We start from the raw sequence: 24,623 nt of genomic DNA on the forward strand, positions 1-24,623 counted from the left end.
CGGGAGCTCCAGGTTTGGGGGGCTCCTCTGCCCGCAGTGCCCACGGGAGCCTGGATGAGGGGACCGGAGGTCCCAAACCGTGACAGGCCACCTGCTCGCCTCTCCACGGCGCGTCGGGCTGAGGGTGCAGGTGCAAAGCTCGTGGCATTTCACAATGAGCAAATGTACCTGTGCGCCGGTGCGGTGACGATGGGGACCGCACCCCGCGAGCACTGCCCACGTGAAGTCTCCTGACGCCCTCTCCTCCACTGTGGGCTGGTGTCTGGGTTGAACCAGTATTCAGAGAACGACAGCGGATCCTTAGCTTTCTGTCAGGTATCTCCGAGGTGACAGAAACTGCCCTGTCCTCCTCTCCTGTCTCTTGCATCGTTTACCAAGCAAGGCGCCTCACTGAAATAAGATAGATGTCTTAGCATCTGTCTCATTTCGATTTGCGCACAGTTTTTGTGTTTTGGTCCAGTACTTAGCTTGGTGGCGACAAGTTCAGACGGCTCTGTGGTTTAATTTCTGCAAAACCTCTGCTGTCTGCGAAAGGGAAGAATAGTTTTTTCCAGTCAGCTGTTAGAAATGAACCTGACTCCACAGTGCAGGTCTGTGCAAATTTCCATTGACATATTGTTTTCATCAACATTTAAAAGTGTTTTCTGCCCTTCTGGAACATCGACCCATATGTAGCATTAAAATGAGGTTTTACCCTGTGTGTAAAACCGGAAAACCCGCATGGGAATTAAATTTTATCCCAGGTTTGAATATTCTGTTGAGGTTATGCTTAGACACAGGATTATACCGTGTTGCTAGCAAATCATAAATACCTTTCCATGTTAGTCCTCTATAACACAATGAATATGACTGACCTTTTGCTGATCTCTCAAAGAGACTGCATATCTACATACATCCACCTAGATGCAAAGGGACGATGTAAAGTTCATACATTACATACAATGGACACTTGAGAGCAAGAGGGCTTAATTTTCTCCAGGAATCCCCACTGAGAAAGATGACAAAATGAAGAAATATTGAGGGAATGGATTTATCTATTGTACTGGTTTCCAAACTGAATAAATTGACTTAAAGAGTAACCTTTAAGGTTTAGATTGGAATAGAAAATTTGAAAATATTGAGAGGTAGATGTCTCTAATTTTTTGAAAGACAGTTTTACTTTTGAACATCTCCTTATGACTTTATTGCTCTTCTGCTGACTTTGATAACTATAAGTTATGTTTTTTGGCCCTTGCTGACCGCTCCAGCTGGGTGTAGGGGCACCCCGGCCAAACCGGCCTTGGGCTTTCAAGGGATTCTGTAACTTGCTGTGCTGTTGCTCTTTGCTTAGTTAACTTTACCCCAGAGCTTTGTTCAGATGCCACTGTCTCATGACCTAGACTGGATGGGACCGGCGTGCTCTGTGCCCTCAGAGAGTTTGAGCCACAGTTTGTATTTCCAATTTTGATCTCTTTCTCCTTAGGGACTGGGTCTGTTTAGCTTAGCAACTTGACCTGTAATAATCACTCAGTATTTCAGTGAATGAAGAAATGTTTAGTCGTTGTTGAGTTTAAGCTTAATGTTTAAGGCCTACAATTGGAAAGCCCGACAATTTATTTGTGATTAGCTACTCTTGTTTATTTATTTTTTTAAACGCCTACAACACCTGGTCTTCCTAGGTGGTCTCCCATTTAAGTACTAACCAGGCCCGTCCCTGCTTCTGAGATCAGATGAGATTGGGCACATTCAGGGTGACATGGCCGTAGACTAGCTACTCTTATCTTAAGATTTAAAATATGGGGGCTGATGGTTTGGATTCCTTATTGTCAGTCTTCCTGGACTGAAATAACTTTACAGAACTGAATCTTATGCTTTTGCCGTTTTCATATTTTATGTATTTAAAATCAGATGCATAAGTATGGAATGCGTATGTTTACATAATTGAAGGTCCCACAAAAATTGATAAATTTAACCAAAGATAGTTTATACAAACTGGAAATTTCAAGCTTTTTGTTTAATGTGCACATTTTGTATGTTGGAACAAAGTGGACAATCTTTTTTGCTTTTAACTCCTATATTAATAATTATATTTACTCACACAGAGGAGTTATTTTCTCTCCCCAGTTTTCATTCATTTATTAGTTCAACAGATGATAAGCATATGCTGTGTGCCAGGTCACTAGGCCTGGTGAAAACACCTGTTGCTCTTTCTAGTAAGGACAGATTTGAACTGAGAAGCCACACTGCAGAGCCTGACTCGAAGGCCTTTTTTTTGGGGGTGGTGGGGGTGGTGGTGATGCTATCATTCCCTGCAGCCTTAGGTTTCAGCTCTTTCTGCTCTGGATGTGTTTTGTGTGTTAAAGCCTTGAAATTATTTGCTGTTCTTTTAGAGAGATTTCCGGTTAGGAGAGCAGAGATAAGTGGCTTATCCAATCTGCTAACCAATCTCGATGCTATAATGGCAGCGGAGATGGGAGAACAGCTCACCAGGCTTCTGTTAGTAACGCGCTTCTGAGCCTCGTCATCTTTTAATGTCATTCCAAGTTGTCATTTGGAATGACATGGTCTCAGCGGTAAGGAATGGGAGAGATAAGCCCAGATTCAGTTAATTGCTTGATAAGAAATATCTGGAGATGTTAAAGCTGTCAGTCCTAGAGGGGATTTTGCTGCTGTTTGAATAGTCACAGTTCAACAAGAAACGCGGGGTGAATGGGGTCTGTAGGAGGCTACCAGGAAACCTTAGCTAGATCTCACCTGGAATTACAGAGGAGGGAGTGTGCCGGATGTTGACCTAAGTGGCAGTTATGGCTTGAAGTGATATTGAATCCTCTTTTTTTGTTTCTTTCCCTCCATCCAGTCCATTGATGACTTGAACAAATGGGCCCTATTTCTTGTTTCTCCTTTTATACTTGAAGCAGAACACATAGCATTTGTGACGGAGAGCATTTGGGTACAAGGTGAGAATTTACAGAGACCGTCTTCTTCAGAAACAGTGAGTAGCAGGTTTTTTTTTTTTTTAAGAAAACGTTTCGGCTTCCATAATTCTTTCCAATGACTTCATATTGTCACACATCATCAGTAGGGTAAAACTAACCTGTCTCATGACGGTATAACATGTTTTTCACGTAGGTACCGTAAGGAAACTACATGTCTTAAAACTAAATTTGTTTTTTTTTTTTTTTTTATGAGTGCCTTTTCCTGGCTTTGTGACTCCCCTTTTTTTTTTTTGGATATTTTGGGTTAAATTAAAATATTAGTAAAACTTTCACCTGTTTCTTTTTAAATGCAGGTGCTAGAAATTTAAAACTAACCGTGTGACTTGTGTTTGTGGCACGTTATGTTTTAATTGGGCAGCACTGCTTGAGTCTGTCTCCTAGGTCATCTAGTCCGGGGTCCCCAAACCCCGGGCCACGGACCAGTACTGGTCCATGGTGCCAAAAAGGTTGGGGACCACTGATCTAGTCCATCCCTAATATTAAACAAAAACCTTTAAGGCTGAAAGTTGTCCTAAAAGAAACGGTTTATTGAGCCACATGCTAATCAGAAAAGGACGAGTCCTGGGATATACGGTCTAAACCAGCAGCAGCCGGGGTAGATGGAGAAGATGAAGTGTCCCATGCTCTAGAGCTGACAGGCTCTTATATCCAGTGGGTTTGGGGGAAAAGATGTAAGTTGTTTTGAAAGAATTTACAGTGGCTGTAGATAAGGAAAGAGGGTGGGAAAAGGTGAGGGGGGCAGTTCTGGGGAAGGTGTGTCCCACTTCTGGACTGGTTGTGGGCAACAGTCTGAAAAGTTTGGCATAAGCAGGATGTGGTGGCATCTGGTGGTTGCCTTTTTTTTTTTTTTTTTTAGATAGCTGCCTGGAAGTTGATTTAAAGTTTTAACATACATTCAGGAATGTGATCAGTCTTACTGGTTTCAGCTGCAGCTCTGTTAACTGATTAACCCCTTACCTCTCCCTTCCACCCTCTGGCCTGTGGTAATTTAAATCAGGACATCTTAGAATTTTTGTTTTGTCACCTACAACGTTTTGCTTCCAAAATCAGCCTGAATGGTTGACTTTATATTGCCATGTACTTCCTAGACGCCTCACTCCAAGTGTTCTGAAAAGACTTCAAACCCCAAAACCGTGTCCAAAACGAGTTTATATTTCTCTGCTCGAAAAAAAGAACATCTCAGATGACACCCCAAATCTCAAAATCTCTCGCGTCCTCCTGCCGCCTCCCTGCGGTTAAGGTTAAGTTCGTCTAACACCACTCCTCTAACACCACTCCCGGGGGAATCTCATGATCCATCTTCCGTGTCCGTCCCTCCGCATTTCATTCTCACCTTCATTATCTTTTCGTCTGAATCTGTCATCTTATTCTAAGGTATCGTTCTGTCCTGTGTCCCTCCTGAGGATTTTCTTCTTGATGGCCAGAGTTATCCTTGTAGGAGCAAATCCAGTTGGACACGCTCTTGCTTAAGCTTTGGTGGATGCCTTCCCATCGGATGCAGTCAGGCCTTAGGCTCGTGGAAGTCTGACTCTAACCTGCTCTGTAGGCCTCTTCCCTCACCTCACGGTGGTCCCTCCCAGCCACGTGGACGATTTAGTAGGGGTTTTGCTGGTAAGAGCCAGATTTGCTGTATTTCCATTTCACAGACAAGTCTTTAAGACATTGTTTTGGGATGAGAGAAAAGGAAGACAGGGCTAGGACTAGAAATAATTGACTAATTCAAGGGAGGCCAAAATGAGAGCTGTGAGATAGGTGCCGGAACTTAAAGAAGAGCAAGGAGCTGTTTGGAGCTCAGAAGGGGGCGTAGGGTGTGGCAGGTGGCCCTGGAGCAGTCCTGGGTGCTGTGACACTACATTCTCTCCTACCGGTTTGTGTTTTATTTAGCCTCATATATACTTAAGATAATACCATTTATTAAGCCCCCGTGAGGCATTTTCCATGTGTTACCCATTATGCTTAAAACTCTGCAAGATATTATTTTAAAAATTAGAAAACCGAAATTATAAGGTTAAACATTTCTAAACCTACCAGCTGCTAAGTGGTAGGCAAGATTTTAGCCAATGTCCGTACCCTTTTTAGTAGACAGAGATGTGAATGAAGGGTTTTAAACAGATGGGGCACTGAGAATCCATGATCATAACTCATGACGTTTAATTTGAATCGTGAAATTACTGATGATCTGCTTTTTTTTTTTTTTTTTTTAACCCATGAAGAGTCCATTTCTTTGGGCTTTTAAATTTAGCTTACCATTTCTGTAAGTTTAGCAAAAATCTGTGCTCACTGTTAAGGGAATTTTTGAATAATATTTATCCTGTTCACAAACTCAGATATCTTAAAACATTTTACTTTTGGACTCCAGGAACGCAGACTTGGATTAATTACAGTCCTGCATCAAAATGCACTCTCATCATTGGTCCATGCACGGCCCTCGTTCGCTCATGAATTTGAAACTGTATGAGAAATACCTATGAACTCACCACTCAGTATGGAAACTAGAATATGTACCTGTGTGGCCCCCACGGAGGCCCTCCAGCTGTTTGTTCCGTGGCGTCTGCCTCCACCTTCTCTCTCCCATCTTCCTGCCTCTCTTCCCACAATTTCTTTTCAGAAATTTAAGTTCTCGGGATGAACAAACCCTTTTCTAAACACGTACACAATTCTTATAAATTACTTAACTTATAGTAAGCTTGACATTTTCTTATATGGTCTAATATTCTATACACACACACACACATATATTTATACACATACATACATGTGTGTGTATATATATGTAAATAAAGTTTTCAACTTAAAACCAAGGCCAAAATTTCTAATATTGCAATTACATAAAATATCAAATATGCACAGATTCCTTCTTACCACAAAAACATGACTGCTGTGCTCTTAATTTCCTAAGTCGTTGTGACTTAATAATACATCTTTATGGGATTAAAGACATCTTAAGGAACATAGTTACTGTATTATGTAAGGAACAGGCTAAGCTGCTATAACAAGCCCGGAACTACAGTGACTCAAACAAGCTAGAATTTGAATTCTCTCGGGGAGGTGGTTCTGCTCTGTAAGGCCATCCGGGGACCCAGTTCCTTCTCTCTCGTTGCTGTATCATCTCCCCTCTGCCTTCGTAGGTGGTGGTTCTCTCTCCTGGTAGAGGTTGGCTCCTGCTGCCCCTGCCACAACCACTGCAGTCAACCTCGTTCCCATTCCAGCCCTCAGAATGGGAGAGCAGCAGAGGTAGGCGACAACCAGCTTCCTCTTTAAAATTAAGATCCAGAAGTTTCAAATGTCACTTCTGCTCCCATCACTTCAGCTGCAGAGGAGACTCACAAAAGCATTCTGTAGCTGGACAGCCATGGATTCAGAGAAAACCTGGAGTTCTGTTAATACAAGAGAGAAAGACTAGCTAGTGAGAGATAATTAGCATCTACCGCCGTTATCCCATTAAATTTACTTTCTAAGAAAGATTTACTTAATTTTCTGAGGGTCAAAAGATGCCTACCACCAAGGGTACTGCCCAGGTAACTCATTTTGTTTTTGATCGGTGAGTTTGATGGGTTTTGCAGCCAGGAGCTGGAGATAATCTCGAGCTATTTTTTCTGACGACCCTGGCCGTTACACTGAGCTCCGTTTTATAAGTTGGGCTTCGGAACCTCAAAAGGAGTCGATCTCAGCTCACTGTTTTCTCACGAAGTCTGCAGTTCCCATTCAGATTGGTTGCTTGATGGGATTTTGCATTTACGGGGGCTCTTATGGATCTTTGTCTAGGAGGAATACTCTCTTTCGTTCCGTCCTTTTTATGTGTTCAAGCCACGTTCCGTTTATTTCATCTATCTTTAGCGTGTCTTACAAGTTACTGGCTTTATCTTAAAAGTTTCATCCATGCAGTTTTTCTTGTTTCCTATGTATCAGAATTGAGTATTCTTTAATAGTACAGAAATATACATGATACACAGGTCGAGAAAGATTCACAAACACCAAAAGGAATTAGGACTTTATCCTAGAGACAGTAGGTGAGAACTTTCTTTTAAAAGCAGAACGATCAGATTTGTGCTTTAGAAAGATTGCAATTCAGGCAGGTTGGAGCGTGATTTGTGCAAGCAAACCTTGATGAGATTGTACTCCACGTGGGAGGAGAGAATGGCCTTGCAGAGTACTGGTAGCAGGAAGGGTGAGATGGAGGCAGAAGCAGGGGCTTTTCAGGAGATGATGAGGGGGTTTGGGGTGGATGGGAAATCATTCGGGGAGATGAAGAATGCATTAGGAGGAGCTCGTGCAGGGGCCGCTATAAGGAATGCAGCTTTGCTGAAATAACAGATGACCTTAAAATCTTGGTGGCTTCCAACAGCAAGTCTTTGCTTCTCGTTCACATTGCACAATCGGGGGCCCAGGCTGAAGGAGCATGTCCACCTCGGGACATGCCATTCTCGTGCCTTTCCCCCAAATCTAGGCTGACCTTTGTGATTTGTTTGTCCAGTAGGCAGTGGTGGGGTGATATCCTGGAACTTGCAGACTAGTTCATAAGAAATCTTGCAGCTTCTGCCTGGATCCTCAGAACCCAGCGCCCTTGCTCCGAGGAAGCTCCAGCTTCCCTGAGACGGGAGGGACACAGGAGGAAGGACCTCGGCCCTCAGGGGACGGTCCTAGCTGAGTTCCCAGCTCCAATGTGCCAGCTGTGAGCGGGAGCCCCTTTAGACCATCCAATTGAGCCCGACTAGCTGGTGCCATGTGGCATAGCGCTAAGCTGTCTTAGTCAAGCCTTGCCCAAACTTAGATCTGTGAGTCAAATAAATGCTTAGTTTAAGCCACTAAATTTTGGGGTGGTTTGTTACTCAGCGATGGATAACCAGGACACTTGGGATGTCAGCGAAAACCTCTGGTCTTCCTCAGCTTAGCAGCATCGGTGAGTGGGGAATAAAGTGGGCAGTGACCAATTGTGGGTGATGATCTAGTACAGACGCTGGGCTTCAGGTGCTTATGGGCATCGAAAGAACACAAATAATATGAAAAAGTTTGTGATAACAAGGGTTTTTGCATTCTGATTAATTCTCCGTTATTCAGAAAATTAAAGCACTCAGACCACCCATTTCCTTGAGTGCCTGGTCAGTCGTGGCTTTTCAGTACAACCTGTAAGTTCTCTTTATAGTTTCTGTGTCTCTTTAGAGTTTCAGCTCCTGCTTGCCGTGGTATCCCTTACACTGTCACTTGGTTTTCCAATACACGCTTCTTAAAAGTGCCATAGGGCTTATTATCTTCTTGAGTAACGCAGTGAAAATGAATTTCGTAGTACTCCTTTATCCCTGTTTCTAAGGCAGTGAGGATGACTGAACATCAGAAGTTACCTTCTCCTTCTACTCCCATGGTTTCACATTCTTCACATCTGTGTCTAGTCCTCCTTCATCCAGTTCAGAAATTTAGAAAAACCTAACGTGTAATTAAATTGATTCGGAAGAGGAGAAACAAGAGCCAGAAAATTTAATACCATCAATGATTTGACTCTGGGTAACTGACTGTAACTTGTATTAGTCCGGGTTCTCCAGAGAAACAGTTATGGGGTCTGTGCGTGCGTGAGAGTGTGCATGTGCATGTGTGGGGTGGGAACAGAGAAAGAGAAGAGGAGAGAGAGAGAGAGATTGATCGATCGATTGATTGATTTACTTAAAGGAATGGGCTCACATGATCATGGTCTGGGGAGTCCAAAATCTTGAGGGCAGGCCGGGAGGGCGGACACCCAGGGTTGTTTCAGCTCGAGTCCGAAAGCAGTCTGGAGGCAGAATCCCCTCTTCCTCAGGGAACCTCAGTCTTTTCTCCTAAAGCCATCAGCTGATTAGATGAGGCCCACCCACATTAAGATGGATAATGTTTTCCTCAAAGTCTACTGATTTAAATGTTAATCTCATCTAAAAAATCTTCACAGTCACATACGGCCTGCTATTTGGCCACGTATCAGTACCATGGCTTAGCTGAGTTGACACATAGAATTAACCATCACCTAACAGGTCGTTGAGATTTCTGGTCCCCTCTTTGCTACAGAACTTCAGCTCACTGAATGCTGCAGGCTGTTTTCCTCAAAGCCTACTGATTTAAATGTTAATCTCATCTAAAAAATCTTCACAGTCACATATGGCCTGCTATTTAGCCACGTATCAGTACCATGGCTTAGCCGAGTTGACACATAGAATTAACCATCACCTAACAGGTCGTTGAGATTTCTGGTCCCCTCTTTGCTACAGAACTTCAGCTCACTGAATGCTGCAGGCAGCCTGGAGTGGGGAGAGGGAAGTTCGTTGAAGAGTCACCCCCTCAAATTTTACCATGTGCCTTTTTGGTCCTGGGCCTTCCTGATGGACATGGATCTTAAGTTGACGGAGCAGACGCATCCTGCCTGCTGTAATCAGCGCTGCCTCAAGCCAAGGGCTCTGGTTATGGAAGCGATTCCTGCGGGCTACTTCTAAGAAGAAATTCTTTTGTTTGGAGCCAGCTAGGGCTTCCTTAGCTTTGATCTCTGGGAGTAAGCCTTTTGTTTGACTTCCCTTTTCTTTCTCTACCCCTTTGTTTCCATCTCAAGTGCAAATTAAAAGTGCCCTGTTTGCTTTTAGCCCTGGATGGCAAACACTCCTGGACCAGTGTGGCTTTGCTTTGATCGGAGCGTGCAGTGCTGCTCGTTGGAGTCTGCATGGTCTATGGCTCCTGGACCAGGCTCCTAGAAAAAGGAAACGTACTTCATTGAGGAAACGGCTGGCTGAGCTGAGAAACTTGATCAGGGACTTGTGTATATTTTTCTCTGGCTGCTTCCTGTCCTTCCCCTGGCTTTGTTCATCTCCTGTTTCTCGGCTCCTCCAGAGGTGTGTGCGAAGTTATGCTGGGTGCTTACTCTGAGGCAGAGCCCCGCCAGCCCCTGCTACATACAGCTGGGCGCTAAATCAACGTTTGAACACCTGAGTGCCGGGCTGACTCTCCATCTGCCGGCCATTTCCCCTCGGTCTTTGATTGCTAGAGATAGTGCTAAGAACAAAGCTGCTTTCAGCTTCATTCAGGAGATGGTACTGTTCCTTTTCACGTTTCCCATTCGCCCTGGTCTGAAAAGTCAGCTCTTGTCAAGGGAGTGGGTCTGTCTTCTCATCCTCCTGAGCTGACATCCTCTCTCCCTTCTCAGAGCTGGAGATTAACCTAATATTTGCCTAAATTGTACGCTTTACCTCTCATCTGATCAAAGATGTCGCGTTTGAAACGCAGAGTCCCCGTGAAACATTGGTCAGGGCTGACTCTCCATTTGAATGTGTTCACGCTGGCTGCGTGTCCGGGGGGAGGTGGGAGAAGCAGGTGATAAAGCGGACGGAAAGCTACCGATGGAGCCAAAGGAAAATTCTGGGGTTTCTTTCTCCAAATGTGGAATGCAGACCTAGACCTATAAATGGGTTTCGGCCTTTTGACCTTAAAGACTTATGTTTAATATTTTTCCTTCTGAGACAGTGTTGATCAACTTTTAAAATTATTATTTCCCTAAGGAGAAACATTAAATTCAATTTGAATTCTCCCTAAGGGGAGAAATGAAATACTAAGGAATAAGATTTTGTGGGGTAGGGTTGAGCCTTGGACGGCCAAAACCATTGTGATACCTAGGATTTTTTCCAGCTTCCCGCCCCCGCCCCCCCCAATTCCCATGCTGAGAATACTAGCTCTAAGGACTCCATGTTTTAGAATAAGAATGCCCTGTTACCCCATTTAGCTCTCCCAATATCCTTCCCAGGTAGGTGCTTTGATCATCAACACCTTACAGACAGGAAACCCAAGCACAGAGAGGTGGAGTGACTTGCTCAGGTCATACAGCTATTAGTCAGAGGAGCCAGGATTCAAGTTTGGGAGGTCAGGCTCGGGGGTCCTCTGACGTCTAGGCTATCCTGGAACTGTGTGGGAACGAGCAAACCCCCTCAACTCTTTTTCCTTTTTAAAATTGAGATGTGTCTACATGCCACCCTGAACAAACCCGATCCCATCTGATCTCGGAAGCTAAGCAGGGTCGAGCCTGATTAGTCCTTGGATGGGAGACTGCCTAGGAAGACCAGGTGCTGTCGGTGTAAAAAATAATTTAAAAAAATAAAGTAAGGAATGGTAAGCTGACAAGGTCCTTGCAATCTATGAGGTCAACCAAGGGTTGCCTTGCCTAAAAAAAAAAAATCGAGATATAATTCATATACCATGAACATCATCTTTTAAAAGTGTACAGTTACAATTCAGTACAACCATCTAATTCCAGAACATTTTCATCGCCCTAAAAAGAAACCGCGTACCCTTCAGCAGTCAGTCTCTCCATTCCGCCTGTCACCACCACTAATCTACTTCCTAACTCTACAAATTTGTCTGTTTTGGATAGTTCCTAAACATAGGATCATATCATATGTGACCCTTAGTTATTGGCTGCCTTCATTGAGCATGATGTATTTAAGATGCATCTACGTCGTAACATGTGTCAGTACTTCATTCCTTTTCATGGTCGAATGCATTGTGTGGATATACACATTTCATCCATTCGACTGTTGATGAGCGTGTGAGCTGTTACCACTCTGTGGATGTTGCAGATAATTCTGCTGTGAACGTTCGTGTGCAGGTTTTGTGTGTGGACATATGTTTTCAGGTCTCTTCGGGGTCTACCTGGCAGTGGAACTGCCGGGTCATTTGGTAACTCTATGTTTACCTTTTTGAGGAACTGCCAAACTCTTTTTCAGAGTCTGCACCGTTGTACATTTCTACCGGCGACATATTAAGGCTCAGATTTCTCAGCATCCTTGGCAACACTGGCTGTTGTCCATCTTTTAAACAATAGCCATCCTAGTAGAGGTGAAGTATCTCGTGGTTTTGATTTGTGTTTCCCTGATGGCTAATGATGTTGAGCATCTTTTCAAGTTCTTATAGCCACTTGCATGCTTTCTTTGGAGAACTATCTGTTCAGATCATTTGCCCATTTTTAAATCGGGTATTTGTCTTTATTGTTGAGTCGTAGGAGTTGTTTATATATTGTGGATACAAGTCTTTCAGATACATGATTTGCAAATACTTTCTCCCACTTTGTGGATTATTGCCTTTTCATTTTCTTTAAAGAGTCTTCTGCAGCACAGAAAATTTCGATGATGTGCAATTTATCTATTTCTTCTTTTGTTGCTTTTGTACTTTCGGAGTCCTATCTGAGAAACCATTGTCTGATCCAAGATCTGACGATATATGCCTATGTTTTCTTCTAAGAGTTTTGTGGGTTTAGCTGTTATATTGAGAATTTGATCTAGATTGAGTTAATTTTCGTATGACGTACGTGGTATGAGGTAGAGGTCCATTTTCATTCTCTGCGTGTAGATAACAGTTTCACCAGCACCTTTTGTTGAAAAGATTATTCTTTCCCCATTGAATTGTCTTGTCAACCTTCTTCAAATTCAATTGTCTGTGAATGTATATGTTTATTTCTATACTCTCAGTTCCGATCCATCAATCTACACGTCTGTGCTTCTGCCAACTAGACCTTGACTTTTGAGGCCGGGTTTCCTGGGCAAGCACATACCTGCTGGGCGGAAGTGGTCTGGCTTGTGGAAACCCCCTTAGTTCTGTGGGTTCAGGACTTCCCCAGCATTTGGCCTGGCAGTTCTTCATTATATAGTCAGTTCTTCGGTGCTTTTAGGATGATGTTTTATTTATTTTATCCGGCATTTTTTCATTGTTTTCAGCAAGAGTTCTAAAAATCTATCCTACTAATATAAAAAATAGAGTTCAAAATTACATATCTCTAATTCTGAAATTTGGGGCAGTAGGTCTCTGAGAAGATTAATTTTGGAAAGTAGAGAAATTATTCATGGTGTCTTTAAAAAAGGACCACTATATTCATTATTGCTTTTAAAGCCAGACTTATAATATCTAATATCATTATTCCTGTTTTATGAATGAGGAAGCTGAGACCTGAGAGGTTCTGAGACTTACCTGAGGACACACAACGACGACGAGTCGACGTTGACCCAGACCCAGGTCCTCAGACTCCAAAGCCAGGCTCTGAATCCCAGGGGGCTCCCCCTTTCTTTGTCCCAGTTTCAAATTCTTCTTATATAAAAACCAAAAGCTCGAAGGACTGAGTTTTGTCTGTCTGCTCTCATTTCCCCTGACCCCTCGTGGTGGGAATGTGAACTGGCACGGGCTCTCTGGAGGGTCCTTGAGAGTTTTTCTCCTGTTTCAGGAATCCGTGGGAAGCATGTTTAAAACTTCTGGGTCCTGGGCTGCAGCTCCAGAGAGTCTGGAGCACTAGACAGAGTAGCGCTCAGGGACCTGAAGCTTTCTCCGGCTCCCGCACAGTGCTGCTGTGGTTGGCCTTGGACCCCACTTTGGGAGAAGCTGGTCTGCATCGTGCATTACTGGATAATGTGGACTTGTTGTTTACTCCTATACATGTTACTAGGGGCAAGTTTATATTTTTCCAGTATCTGGGGAACGATGCTTTCTCCTTTTAATTCCTTGAAAAATCAGTCGAGACTTCAATTGCTTTTAAATGAGAGGATTATATTTAGTGCTGTGTAAGCCCTGTTGTCAGGTAGAAAAGAGAATGTTTAAGCCTTAGCTTTGACTAACGTCAAAAATGCAGGGCTCAGTAATTCATTATATTTGGCTCTAATGTAGTGGTGGGGAGCTGGAGGGAAAAATAAAGTACCTGGTTATTTTAGAGAAGTAAAATCTTAACCTTTTTCTTCCTCCTCTCTCATACACTTTTTCTTAGGTCGTGAAGTGGTCAGACTATTGTTTGCCATTAGCTTGCAGACCTGGGGATCCTTATCAGTTAATTGCCAAAGCGAGTGTGGACAACTTTAGTAAGCTGGGGGTGGCGTTTATGGAAGACAGACTCCAGATGACCAATGGACTGATACCCCAAAAGATCGTCTGTAAGTAACTTTAGAAAATGTTTTCATCGTGGGTTATTAAGGACTTTTGAACACTCCTATTCGTTATGACTTAAGGGCAATGCTTATTTTCAGTTCAGTTCAGTCAACAGGTTGGTTTTAACCATAACTATAAAATTCATACATGCGTTTTGTTGTTGTTGTTTTTAGGTGCTTATCCCTGAGTATATCGTTAGTGCTTTTAAAGTTCTTAAACAAGGGTTTCCTGTAATTGCATTGTCTGTGAGGTAGCATGCAAATCAGAACCCATATAATATTTATTTCTCCCAATCTGATATAACTAGTTTCTAGACCAGGGTTTGAGTGAATGGAAAGCTTAGGCGGTGTTACTAGGAAGTTCTAAATCTAACAGTTTTTTACTTGAAATATACATACGACGATATTTTGGGACACATTTTTTTTTTTTAGGAATCACGCAAAATGTCCTTTCTGAATAGGCTTCAAAGCAGGCTTTCTATATCCGTGGAAGTCTTCCTTTGTATCTTGAGCAACTAAGTGTCGCTTACCAGCTCTGGAAATCTGTGTAAATCACTTAATTTCCCCATTTGCCATGTGCATGTGCCCGGTACCATGCCAGATGTGTAGCAGCTGCTCAGTAAATACGTTTCGAATCGGTGATTGTAAACTTACATTCCAGTCCTGAGACAAGATACCGGAAGGACCTTCTCCCAGGTTGATGCTGTCATGTCCCACTAGTGACTTTTTCCCGGAGAGCACTTAGACGGACTCGCTATGCATGTCTTTTTTGTTTCTTAGTTTCATTATCACATAGGAGATTGACATCCAAGAAACTGAACCTGTAAGTAAGTAGGCAGAATTACCTTTCTGAATCTCTCTTTCTTCAGTTGATAAGGGTATCTGAGGTTTCTCCAGTTTTTATGGGAAAGATGTTGCAGAGGCTTGAGATTCCACTCGGGATCATCAGGGGCCCCCTCCTAGCGGGCGGGAGCAGTTACGTGGTTTGAACTGAGCTGCGTGACAAACGAGAATCACCAATTGAGTGTCTTTTCCGCTCCTGCTTTAGCGGTGCACCTGCAGGACTCGGCTCTGAAGGAACTTAAGGACCAGGCCACAGACAAGCCGGCCCGGATCCTGCAGCTGAGCCCCGAAGCTTCTTTTGAGGGTAAGCCTGAGCCGGACATTATGGAGCACGCTGGCGAAGAAGACCCCACGGTTCTCGGTGCGGAGCCCACCCCGGGAAGAGGCGGTGCCTCCGGGAGCGAGTCTGCTGCGGGGCACGACAGAGAGCTGGGTTCTGTCGAGCTCTGTCACCTCCATCTGTCTAGTTGCCACGAGTGTTTGGAGCTTGAGAACAGCACTATCGAATCCGTCAAGTTTGCATCTGCAGAGAACATTCCAGATCTTCCCTATGATCACAGCAGCAGTTTGGAGGGTGTAGCTGATGCCACTTGCCCAGAGAGAGAAGGGAGGAGAGTCAACACCATGCGAAAGGCACCCAACATCCTCATCTATGTGGGCTCCGACTCCCAGGAAGCCCTGGGCAGGTTCCAGCAGGTTCGGTCTGTTCTGGCCGACTGCGTGGACACTGATAGCTACACGCTCTACCAGCTGCCGGGGGAGAGTGCACGCAGAGACCCCTGGTCAGACAACTGTCTGTTGTTGGTCATCGCCAACAAGGAGTCTGTTCCCGAAGACCTGCATCAGAAGTTCATGGCCTATCTTTCTCAGGGAGGGAAGGTGTTGGGCCTGTCTTCGCCCTTCACGTTTGCTGGCTTCCACATGAGAAGCAAGGACGCACTGCGGGACACCGTCCAGAACTTGGTTTTCTCCAGGGCTGACCAGAGCCAGGTGAAGCTCAGCATCCTGAGCAGTGGCTGCATCTACGACGAGGGCCCCGGGGAGCGGCTCAGCATGGACAAGCTCCAGGGCTGCCTGGAAAATGAGGACAAGGACAGGCTGATTGTGCAAGTGCCTTTTGGAACATGTGGAGGAGAAGCTGTTCTTTGCCAGGTACGGAGGTGATGTCCACGTAATGCTCTGAGGTCTCTTTGATGGGGAATATGCCCTTGACATTGAAGGGATTGAGAATCTGCACTGTGTTTGACCTTTGGCTGGGAGTTATTGACGATGGTGAGTAGATGGTTTAGATCAGGGCCTTCCTGTCACATGAATGTTCTGGCTAACTAGAATACTGGTGACGGAGGAACGGGGCAGAAGATGGCTGGTTAACCAAGGATTAGTCAGAAAATTCTTTCTCGTTTTGATCTGTACTGGTATTAATCTTCCTAAAATGCCTTAGTCCACTCTCTTGACTCAAAGCACACTCTGGTTAACATAATCGAACCTTTACTTAACGTAGGTATTTGAACAGACTTTAGTAACTGTAACATTAAAGTTTTAGAGTTGACGTCGGGGTTTTCACGGATGCTTCCCAACTAGGGGGGCAGTGAGTGCTGAAAACAGCGTCAAATCCTCAGTTCTGTTCTTATGATTTGTCACTCTTAATATCTAAGTGCTGAGAAAAAAATTAGAAAAAGAGAATGTTGAAGCAATTTAGATTTCCGGTGTATTAATGCGCAGGTAGGAAGCAATGGAGCGGGGGCTGAGAGGGAAAGGCCGCTTACTTCCTTCCCATCCTTGGGGCCTTGAGCTCCTCTGCCGGAAGTTTTTCCTACCCTTTCCTTTGAGCTTTTTGCTTGTTTAAAGAAACGGTAGCAGGAGAGACTATTTCAGAATTCCTGATCGTTTACTGCAAATTTTTCAATGCCTTCGAGGAAAAGTCGTTAGATGAATACTCATCCTTAAGGATTTGATGATCTAATGAGACGAGTAAAGAGACGTAGATATTTGGCCCAGAGTAGTTCTCAGGGTGTCACAGATTTTATTATAGGAATCGCTGTATCGAGTTAGAGTTTCCTTTTTTTTTGTCGTTTGTTTTCATTTTCTATGTTGTGTGTCTTTCCAGCCTTTCTGAGTCTCTTGGGTTTTCTAACCAAACATTCTTCAAGGGTTTAGGTTTTTTCCTTTTCCATTTTCCCACTCATTTATTCTTAAGATAATACTCAGCCAAAGATGCAAAGAATTAAGAAATCTAGACATTAGGACAGATGAACATGAGCCGCACAGTCAGGTTTTCTATGGGCTGCAAACCACGTGAATTCGTTTTTGGAGGCCTAATAAATGTTCCTCTTACTTATTTTCTTTCTGCAAATACAGTAACTATAGTAACTATGCATTCTCAGAAAATCCACTTAAAAACCCAACTTCCTCGGGCCGTATTTCAGTTTCAAATAGTGAATTTTACCACCCCAGCGTACAGACTTGTACTAGAAAATCGATTTGGCACTGTTGCGATCCGTTTCTCTGAGTCGCTAGCAAATCTGCTTGCTGCGCCATTTAAATCGACCCCATTACTGTCATAAAATTCGATACTGCATGCATTACTCTAGAAAAAAAGGCAATATGAGGCAGCTTCAAAAATCAGATTCAGAGGATTAGAAAGTCATTTTTGATTTTAAATGACTTCCAGTCTCAGTGACAGGGTCACTGCTTTCTCCTCGGGCCTGTGTCACCACGATACCTCGCTGCCGAGCTCAACCCATAAATAATACCACAGACTGGTTAGTTTCCTCTTTCAAAAAATAGCCTTCATCTTTGTAATAAATCGAGTAATGATGTAACCCAGTAAGAGGAGGCACAGCACTTCAAGGGCAAACCACAGCTGCACGGTAGGTGGTGGCCTCGCAGCCTGCGCAGTGATGCCTTTGACATCCATCATCATAAAGGAAGAGGAAGTTTTACAGTACTTGCCGTACTGATCAGGTTTGCAGGGAAAATTTAAGGCTGTGGATTAATGCTGACGTTGGATTATCACTGGGCCGGAAGTTTGCCATGAACTTGTCCAAATAAAATCGCAGTAATGGATTCAATTTTTTTTTTACTTTTTAAGTATTGGCTGTTAGTTTTATCTAAACTTAAACAATTTTTTTTTCAATTCTAGTTGATGTACAATATTAGTTTCGGGTTTACAACATAGTGATTAGACATTTATGTAACTTACGAAGCGATCGCCCCGATAAGTCTAGCCCTCATCTGATACCCTACAAAAAAAGAATTTTTAAAATTTAACTTAGCACGTGGCAGAAGTGGTTCTGCTTTCATAGTAGAGCTTCTTGGCCACGGCACTGTCGACATTCTGGGCCAAATCCTTCTTTGCTGTGGGGTCGTCCTGTGCCTTGTGGGGTGTTGGCAGCACTACTCACTAGATTCCAGGAGCACCCCCTTCTTCTGTTGCCCTTTTGGTGACTGGGGACATTTTTAGCTCTGGCTTTTGGTCTGTTCAAAAAGCCTTCATTTTAGAAGAAGCCAAGTTACGGCCGTGGGCCCATCGCTATGGTCACAGGATTCCGGCCAGAGCACCAGGAGTGCGGATCCCACGTGAACGCGCCCTGCCGTGCAGAGCCAGAGGTGCCTCTTCTCGCCTCATCCTGCAGCCCACAGACGCCACAGATGCACCTCGCACGGCGTCGGTGGGTGGCTGTCCTCCCGCCCCGCCTGGAATGCTGGGGCCTGCGCGTAGGCCCAGCCCTCCTTTTCCTCCTCGGCACCTCACACGTGACAGCGAGTTCAGCACACCTCACCGTGCGTGCTGCGTGGATCTGTGTGTTCACTCATCCCGGGGAGGACGTGTGCCATTTAGTCAGGCTTGTCCCCTCTCCCTGGGGCCCAAGTGGGGGTGGAGCCTCGCTCATGTTATTTCTGCCACCCGTAAGGGGTAATCTCCAGGATAGCCACGTGCTCAAGTTAAATGCCCCGCAGCTGAGCTGGCTGTCCACAGCTGCCCTGGCTTTGCCCACTGGGGAGGAGAAAACATATGTAGGGTGAGAACGCACGGTAGGGGAGAGACTCAGGACTCACGTTCCTGAAAAGAGTTCCCTCTTCTGCCTGCTCCTTCCTCCAGGACACTCACCTGCTGCTGTGGCTGATGGGGGCAGTCACAGGTGAGGCAGGGACCCGCTGTCGCGTGGAGCCGTGTTGGACACTGCTCCGCCAACCTCGTCAGACTGGCCTCCACTGTCAACCATGGGACCATTTGGACAGTATTTTTGGCTTGGTTCAGGCTTCGGTGGGAATTGAGAGATTCCCAAAAGCTGGTACCTGGCTTTGCGTTTTCATAAACCCACAGCTGTCCCCTTGCAAAAGCAAGACAAAGCAAGCAAGCGCGCTCAGGTTGCTTTCCTGAGTTCTCAGTATTCTGGCCCCTCCAGGCTCTAATGCTTAGTTAAAACCTGATCTTGAGAGCTAGGGGTTCTGGTGTTTTCCTCCATACCAAGGCATAGACCTTTCATTGGTAGGTGGGGCTGTTTTTATTTTCACTGGATGACGAAGCCCGAACTAAAATACATGAAGTTCTTAATCTTAAAATTCATTCAGGTGAAGGAAGGAGGTGGAGTGGGCCTTCCTGGAGTCCCCCCAAACCCACTCATCTATTTCAGTAGTCCCCAGCCTTTTTGGTGCCAGGGACTGGTGCTTCTGTGAGAATCTAGTTCCTGATGATCCGAGGCGGAGCTGAGGCGGTGATGCCAGCGCTGGGGAGCGGCTGCAGATACAGATGAAGCTTTGTTCCTTCACCCGCTGCTCACCTCCTGCTGTGGGGCCCGGTTCCTAACAGGCCATGGACCAGTACAGGTCCGCAGCCTGAGTATTGAGGACCCCTGATCTATCTGAATTCCTGAAATGGGGAACAAGGCTGCTCCTCACAACTCACAGGCAGAGTGGAGCTTCAGGCCTGGCCTGCGGCGTCTCCCTGAGTTCAGTGATGACTTTAGTTGGCTTCTCAGCACGACCGTGTTTCTAAGTGTTTTTTTTTGTTTTTTTTTTTCCGGTCGTATCACCAAGTGACGTGACTTGTCCAAGATCCCGGGACTGGTTAGCGGTACGAGCTGAGACCTGGAAGGTCTGTCCAGGTTGCTTCCGCCACAGCCTCTCCCGACAGTCGTGACTTTAACAGGCTCTTTCGAATCCTTTTATTGCTTGGCATTACTTTCCAAATATTCAGGTTCAAAGGTTACATCCTGTGGATAATTAGAAGGATTCTGGTTCAAGTTTTTGGAAACACGGGTAAAGACACTGTTTTTCTTAACGTCCCTAAGTGCCCCCGGTTTACGAAGTGGTGTCTTTTTTTCCGACAGGTGCACTTAGAACTACCTCCCAGCTCTTCAGTCGTGCAGAGCCGAGAAGATTTCGATCTGCTCAAATCCAGCAACACGAGAAGATACGAAGTCCTCAGGGACATCCTGACCGCCCTCGGCCTGAGCTGTGACATGAAACAGGTTCCTGCCTTAACGCCCCTTCACTTGCTGTGGGCAGCGGAGGTGAGCGTGTGCGCTCGGCCGGGGAGGGAGCGTCTCGGGGGCCCGTCCAAAAAATCACTCTGTCTCCATCGTCCGTCGCAGTGGGTTTCGACTTCGCTTTCTCTTTCTGTTTTGACTTCAGGACAATCTTAAAGACGGCCAAGGATAACTCATGTTTTCGGTGTTTGCTTGAAGGGAGGCAGGGAAGACTGCTGGAGTTTCGAAGGCGTTAAGTCTGTGTGCTGGCTCTGCCCGCTTCAGGGGGACCAGCCTCACCGTTCTGTGTGTCAGAGTGTGTTCGGAAACCACGGCGTGTGTATTTGGGAATGAAAACCTTCGTTTTGAATTGGGCCCGGCTCCGGGAACCTTTGCAAGGGAAAAATCACAAGTTTTGTTTCGTTTGCGCTGACGCCTGCCATCTTGTGGTCAAAGGGGCTCGGATTTCAGACCCATTTTTAGTTGTGTCTAGCAGGAAAATGGCCACGGAGGTGGGAATGTATGCAGGCCTTTTCCTGCTGTTGTGTCTGCATCTGACGCCTGTGGTCCGTACTCGGTTTGGGCAGGTTGCCAGATTCTCCACATGTGTCTTCTCGTTATCTCTTTGCTTTGTCAAAGTGTCAATTTCTTATTAATTGTGGCAAGTGATTTTGTGGGTTTATTACTGTTGTCGCCTCTAAATAGGGAAATTGGTGAGTTTAGGGACATAACTGTGAGGATTCAGCAAATACCTAGTAGTCCAGGTGATTCTAAACACCAAACTTACCTGCTTTCCCTCGACGAGAACACAGTATACCTCTTCCCCAACATTTTTACAGGAGGCGGGACTCTCCCTTGGGTTATTCTCTGTCCCATGGCAAACTCACTGTGCAGAGCAGTGAGCCAGCCCTCTGGGTGGGCTGTGCTCACTTGAGGAAGACACATTAAAAATCCGGAGCATTTAGGATTAAGATATTTCATAGGATGATTTGAGGACTAGATGAAATAATATACGTGAAAGTTCTTTGTAAATTGTATTGTTTAACAGATAGATAGTACAATTATTAATATTAGATCGTTGGGAAGATGAACAAGTTACAGGTGTCTGATGTTTCTAACAAGCACGACAGGTAATGTTTTTAATTTTAAAAATTGATACTAAAGCAGTGGATGCTTTTTTCCATTTAAGAAACATTCTTTTGCTGCATTTTCATTACATAGTGTTTAGCCAGTTGGCACGCTTTTTGATGGGTGCTTTTTAGAATAAATGGTATGACTTTTGTTTGCACCTTCATCTCAGGAAATCAAAGCTCCACATCCTTTATGTGCTTCATATGTTTAGTTAAATAGAAGGAGAAGCATCACCTCTGTCTGGTGACTTATAAAAAAAGTATCAGAATAAATCTGGTCCTCAGACCTTCAACTCTTATTGGTGACCCACCTCCAGACCTCCCGCCACAGAAGGATGCGGCAGAGGCATGTAGGTAAGGGTTATTTGTCCCCGGCGGAGATGTGACTGTCACTCTCATAGACCTTCTCTCTCCCTCCTTTCCTGAGCTGGGAGGGCTAAGGCTGGACGCGTGAGGAGGTGCCTGCCTGCTCCATGGTCAAGGAGCAAGATAGACCCAGGCTTGCCCTTGATCATGCTCCTTGACCTTTCCTGTAGTTCTGACCATGCTGGTCTTGGGACTTGCACCTCATGACTCACTTGTGGCAGCGGAGAAGAGAGGGTGACCCTACACTCCTGTGAGCAGAAGTTTGGAACTCTAGTCTCTTCCCGTGTCTCCTTTAGGGTGGGCGTAACCTGAAATACCTAAGGCCTTGCATTGTGTGTCTGCTGATGTAAAAATATGCAGTCGATGCTTCATAGTTTTGTTCTTCGGGTTCTTTAAACTGCCTGGGGCGGGAGATACATTTCTCCCGGTTGATTGTTAACCCCTATTCACAAGCCATGAGAATGAAATGCTCGAAAAGATGAAAGCAAATATTTGTTCTGTATACACATGCACAGCTAGTCCACGGAGACTCCAAGCCTGCCAAGCCTCTTATTCCATAGTAACTTTGGAAAAGAGGAATTTTCAGCAACATTCTCTTTTTGGGTCCTTCGTCTGGTCTGGCTGATCTTGGACATCGCTGTCGTGGACTGCTTTTTCCTCCCAACTGCTCCTCTCTGAATTCTGTTTCATTTTGGGAGCCCAGGGAACTGAGTGAGTGAGTGTCGTGTATATCCCCATTTCTAAATGTTTATTTCCTCCTCTTAGAACACCTCGACTCTGCTCTAGAAGAAAATGTAAGAATTTAGGGTTTTAGAATTTGTTTTCCTGGAGTACACGGTCTCTAAAGGATTGTCATGCAAATGATGTGAAGCAGCCACTCAGCACGTGGGATGGGCTTTCTGCAGGCCCGTGCTGGGTGACTCCTGTGCTTCTCCCGTGCCAAGGCAGAGACATTGGAATGCTTCTAGTCACTGTGCTGGCGGGTCAGTACTCATAGATATGGATGATAGATTGGGACGAGAGTCCTTCCCATTGGCTTTTCTTTCCTGCAGCCTTCTCATCGATCCGCATGGAATTAAGTTACACGGAGAGGATTCGACATCGTAGCACCTGTTATGTCGTACACGGTCCACCCTTAGATTCCTCACCTGCCTTATATAGACGCCCGCCCTGGCTCTCTGCTTCCTGCTTCCTGTGAAAATCCCTGTGCTGTTGAGAATCAAAAGATCTCCCACCACATGGTGTCGCTGCTGAGCTGGGCTGACCCGGGGAGCAGACACCCTGAACTATGAGGGAGTTCAGAGGTTTTTTTCCTCTCAACAACAGTTTCACATAATATAATTTAGTAATTTTCCATGATATTGGTGGCACTTTCTTTCGGGTCTGTAGAGATTATATCAGTGTCACAGTTAATAATAGTCACCTTTCATTAAACATTTACTGTGTCCTAGGTACTCTTACAGGATGGAATATGAAAGAACAAAATATACACGCTAGTTATCTAAATACTTTTACTGCCTACCAGCTGTGTTTATACAGTTTGGTGCTTAGACACTCGCTCTTTATGGCAAATAGCACAGAGGATTTATGAGGTACCTATGTGCTCCCATATTACTGCGATATGAATGAAAAAGAATAGCCCGGCGATCCAAGTAGAAAAAACAACCAAAGTACCTTCGACCCTTGGCATCTGCTAGGGGTGTGTTCTGAGACCTTCGCCAACACCCAAACACCACAGTTGCATGTGATTTCTGCCATAAAACCCAGTCAGGTGTGACTTCATGGTGTCCCTGTGCATGACATGACGAGGAAACAAGGCTCTGCCGAGGGGCAAACTCTTGGTGGCCGAGCTGGACTTCTTCTCTGACCCGAGTCTTCCCGTTGAATGGACCCTCCCAGGGGCGGGATCGAAATTTCGGGCCTCAGCAAATTTATGATACGTCAAAGTAAACCAATAAAGCACGTGAGCACATGTGTACCACACTTACAGGTCCATGGAAAAAAGACTGGAAGGAAGTAATACAGTATGTATAGGGTATATCTTTTGGGTGGTGGGCTCAAGGGTGATTTTAATTAGCTTTTAAAACTTGCTTTGTTTTCCAAATTTTCTGCGATGTTCATACGTTATTTTTATAACAAGCAAAACAAAACCAGTTATTAAAAATTAAAAAACAAATTACTCTGGGTCGGTAGACTTTGCAGTCACTCCATAAATGGTTAAAACTTGAATAAGAGGCAAGGAGTCTCAGAGATACTGGTGTTTTATCTAATGTCTGACCTCTGTGTTAATTATTTAAAAAGCATTAGTTTCGTTAGGAGGTGGCTTTACGCTGCTGAGCAGCGAGTTGCGGTTCCAACCGTTGGGTCTAACTGTGGCTCTCACGTCTCGGGGTCTTCACTGTCCCTTCGCTCCCGTGGGCGGGAGGTACTGCTGTCCCCTCATGTGAGCACCACCGTCCCCGCTTGGATGTAGCAGTTTCTCGGCGGAACCCCTTGAACTGTTTCTCAGAGAGGGCCACCACGTACACGCTGACGTCACACGGCGAGGCCTTTCAAGTGATCACTTCCTTCCTGGAGGTGAGGGTAGAGTGAGAGACTCATGAGCTACGCCCTGGACCTCAGGGTTCTCTGGCGTGAGATTATGGGGTGGCCACTGCCCCAGCCCCCTGCCGTGGTGGTGACGGGAAGTTAGCAGGAATATACCTTCGCTGTGGGGGATGTTAAGTGCGTTTGTGTGCGACACCGATTTTATAGAAAAAACAATTCTTCGCAGAACCCAGTTGGGAAACTCACCCTCTTGAGTCCTTTTCTGGGCCCCGTTTCCGTTTTTATCCCTGCCAGGGAAGTGGCAGGGAGGAAGGGGGCATGCAGTGGCATCATAAGGGGTCTGCACTGGGAGAAGCAGCTGGGCATGTGGAGAGGCCAGATAGGGGCCCG

The 24,623-nt window shown here is 45.2% G+C and overlaps 1 protein-coding gene and 1 pseudogene across 7 annotated transcripts in view; both read left to right on the forward strand.

Annotated features, from left to right (window-relative positions):
* HLCS (holocarboxylase synthetase) overlaps window positions 1-24,623 on the forward strand; it is a 178,256-nt gene that overhangs the window by 13,156 nt on the left and 140,477 nt on the right. For 4 of the 7 annotated variants that reach the window (XM_025050178.1, XM_015593119.2, XM_025050180.1 and 1 more), the window contains exons 2-5: window positions 2,837-2,971; window positions 13,720-13,882; window positions 14,925-15,871; window positions 20,053-20,235. In XM_025050178.1, the coding sequence (XP_024905946.1) occupies window positions 2,837-2,971; window positions 13,720-13,882; window positions 14,925-15,871; window positions 20,053-20,235 (1,428 nt within the window). Of the gene's footprint in view, window positions 1-131; window positions 316-2,836; window positions 2,972-13,719; window positions 13,883-14,924; window positions 15,872-20,052; window positions 20,236-24,623 lie in introns of those variants that run through there. The other 3 variants (XM_006916748.3, XM_006916747.3, XM_025050179.1) reach the window with 3 other exon arrangements.
* LOC112483831 lies at window positions 10,936-11,050 on the forward strand (annotated as a pseudogene).

The sequence above is a fragment of the Pteropus alecto genome, unplaced genomic scaffold, assembly GCF_000325575.1.
Source record: "Pteropus alecto unplaced genomic scaffold, ASM32557v1 scaffold97, whole genome shotgun sequence".
Lineage (NCBI taxonomy): Eukaryota > Metazoa > Chordata > Mammalia > Chiroptera > Pteropodidae > Pteropus > Pteropus alecto.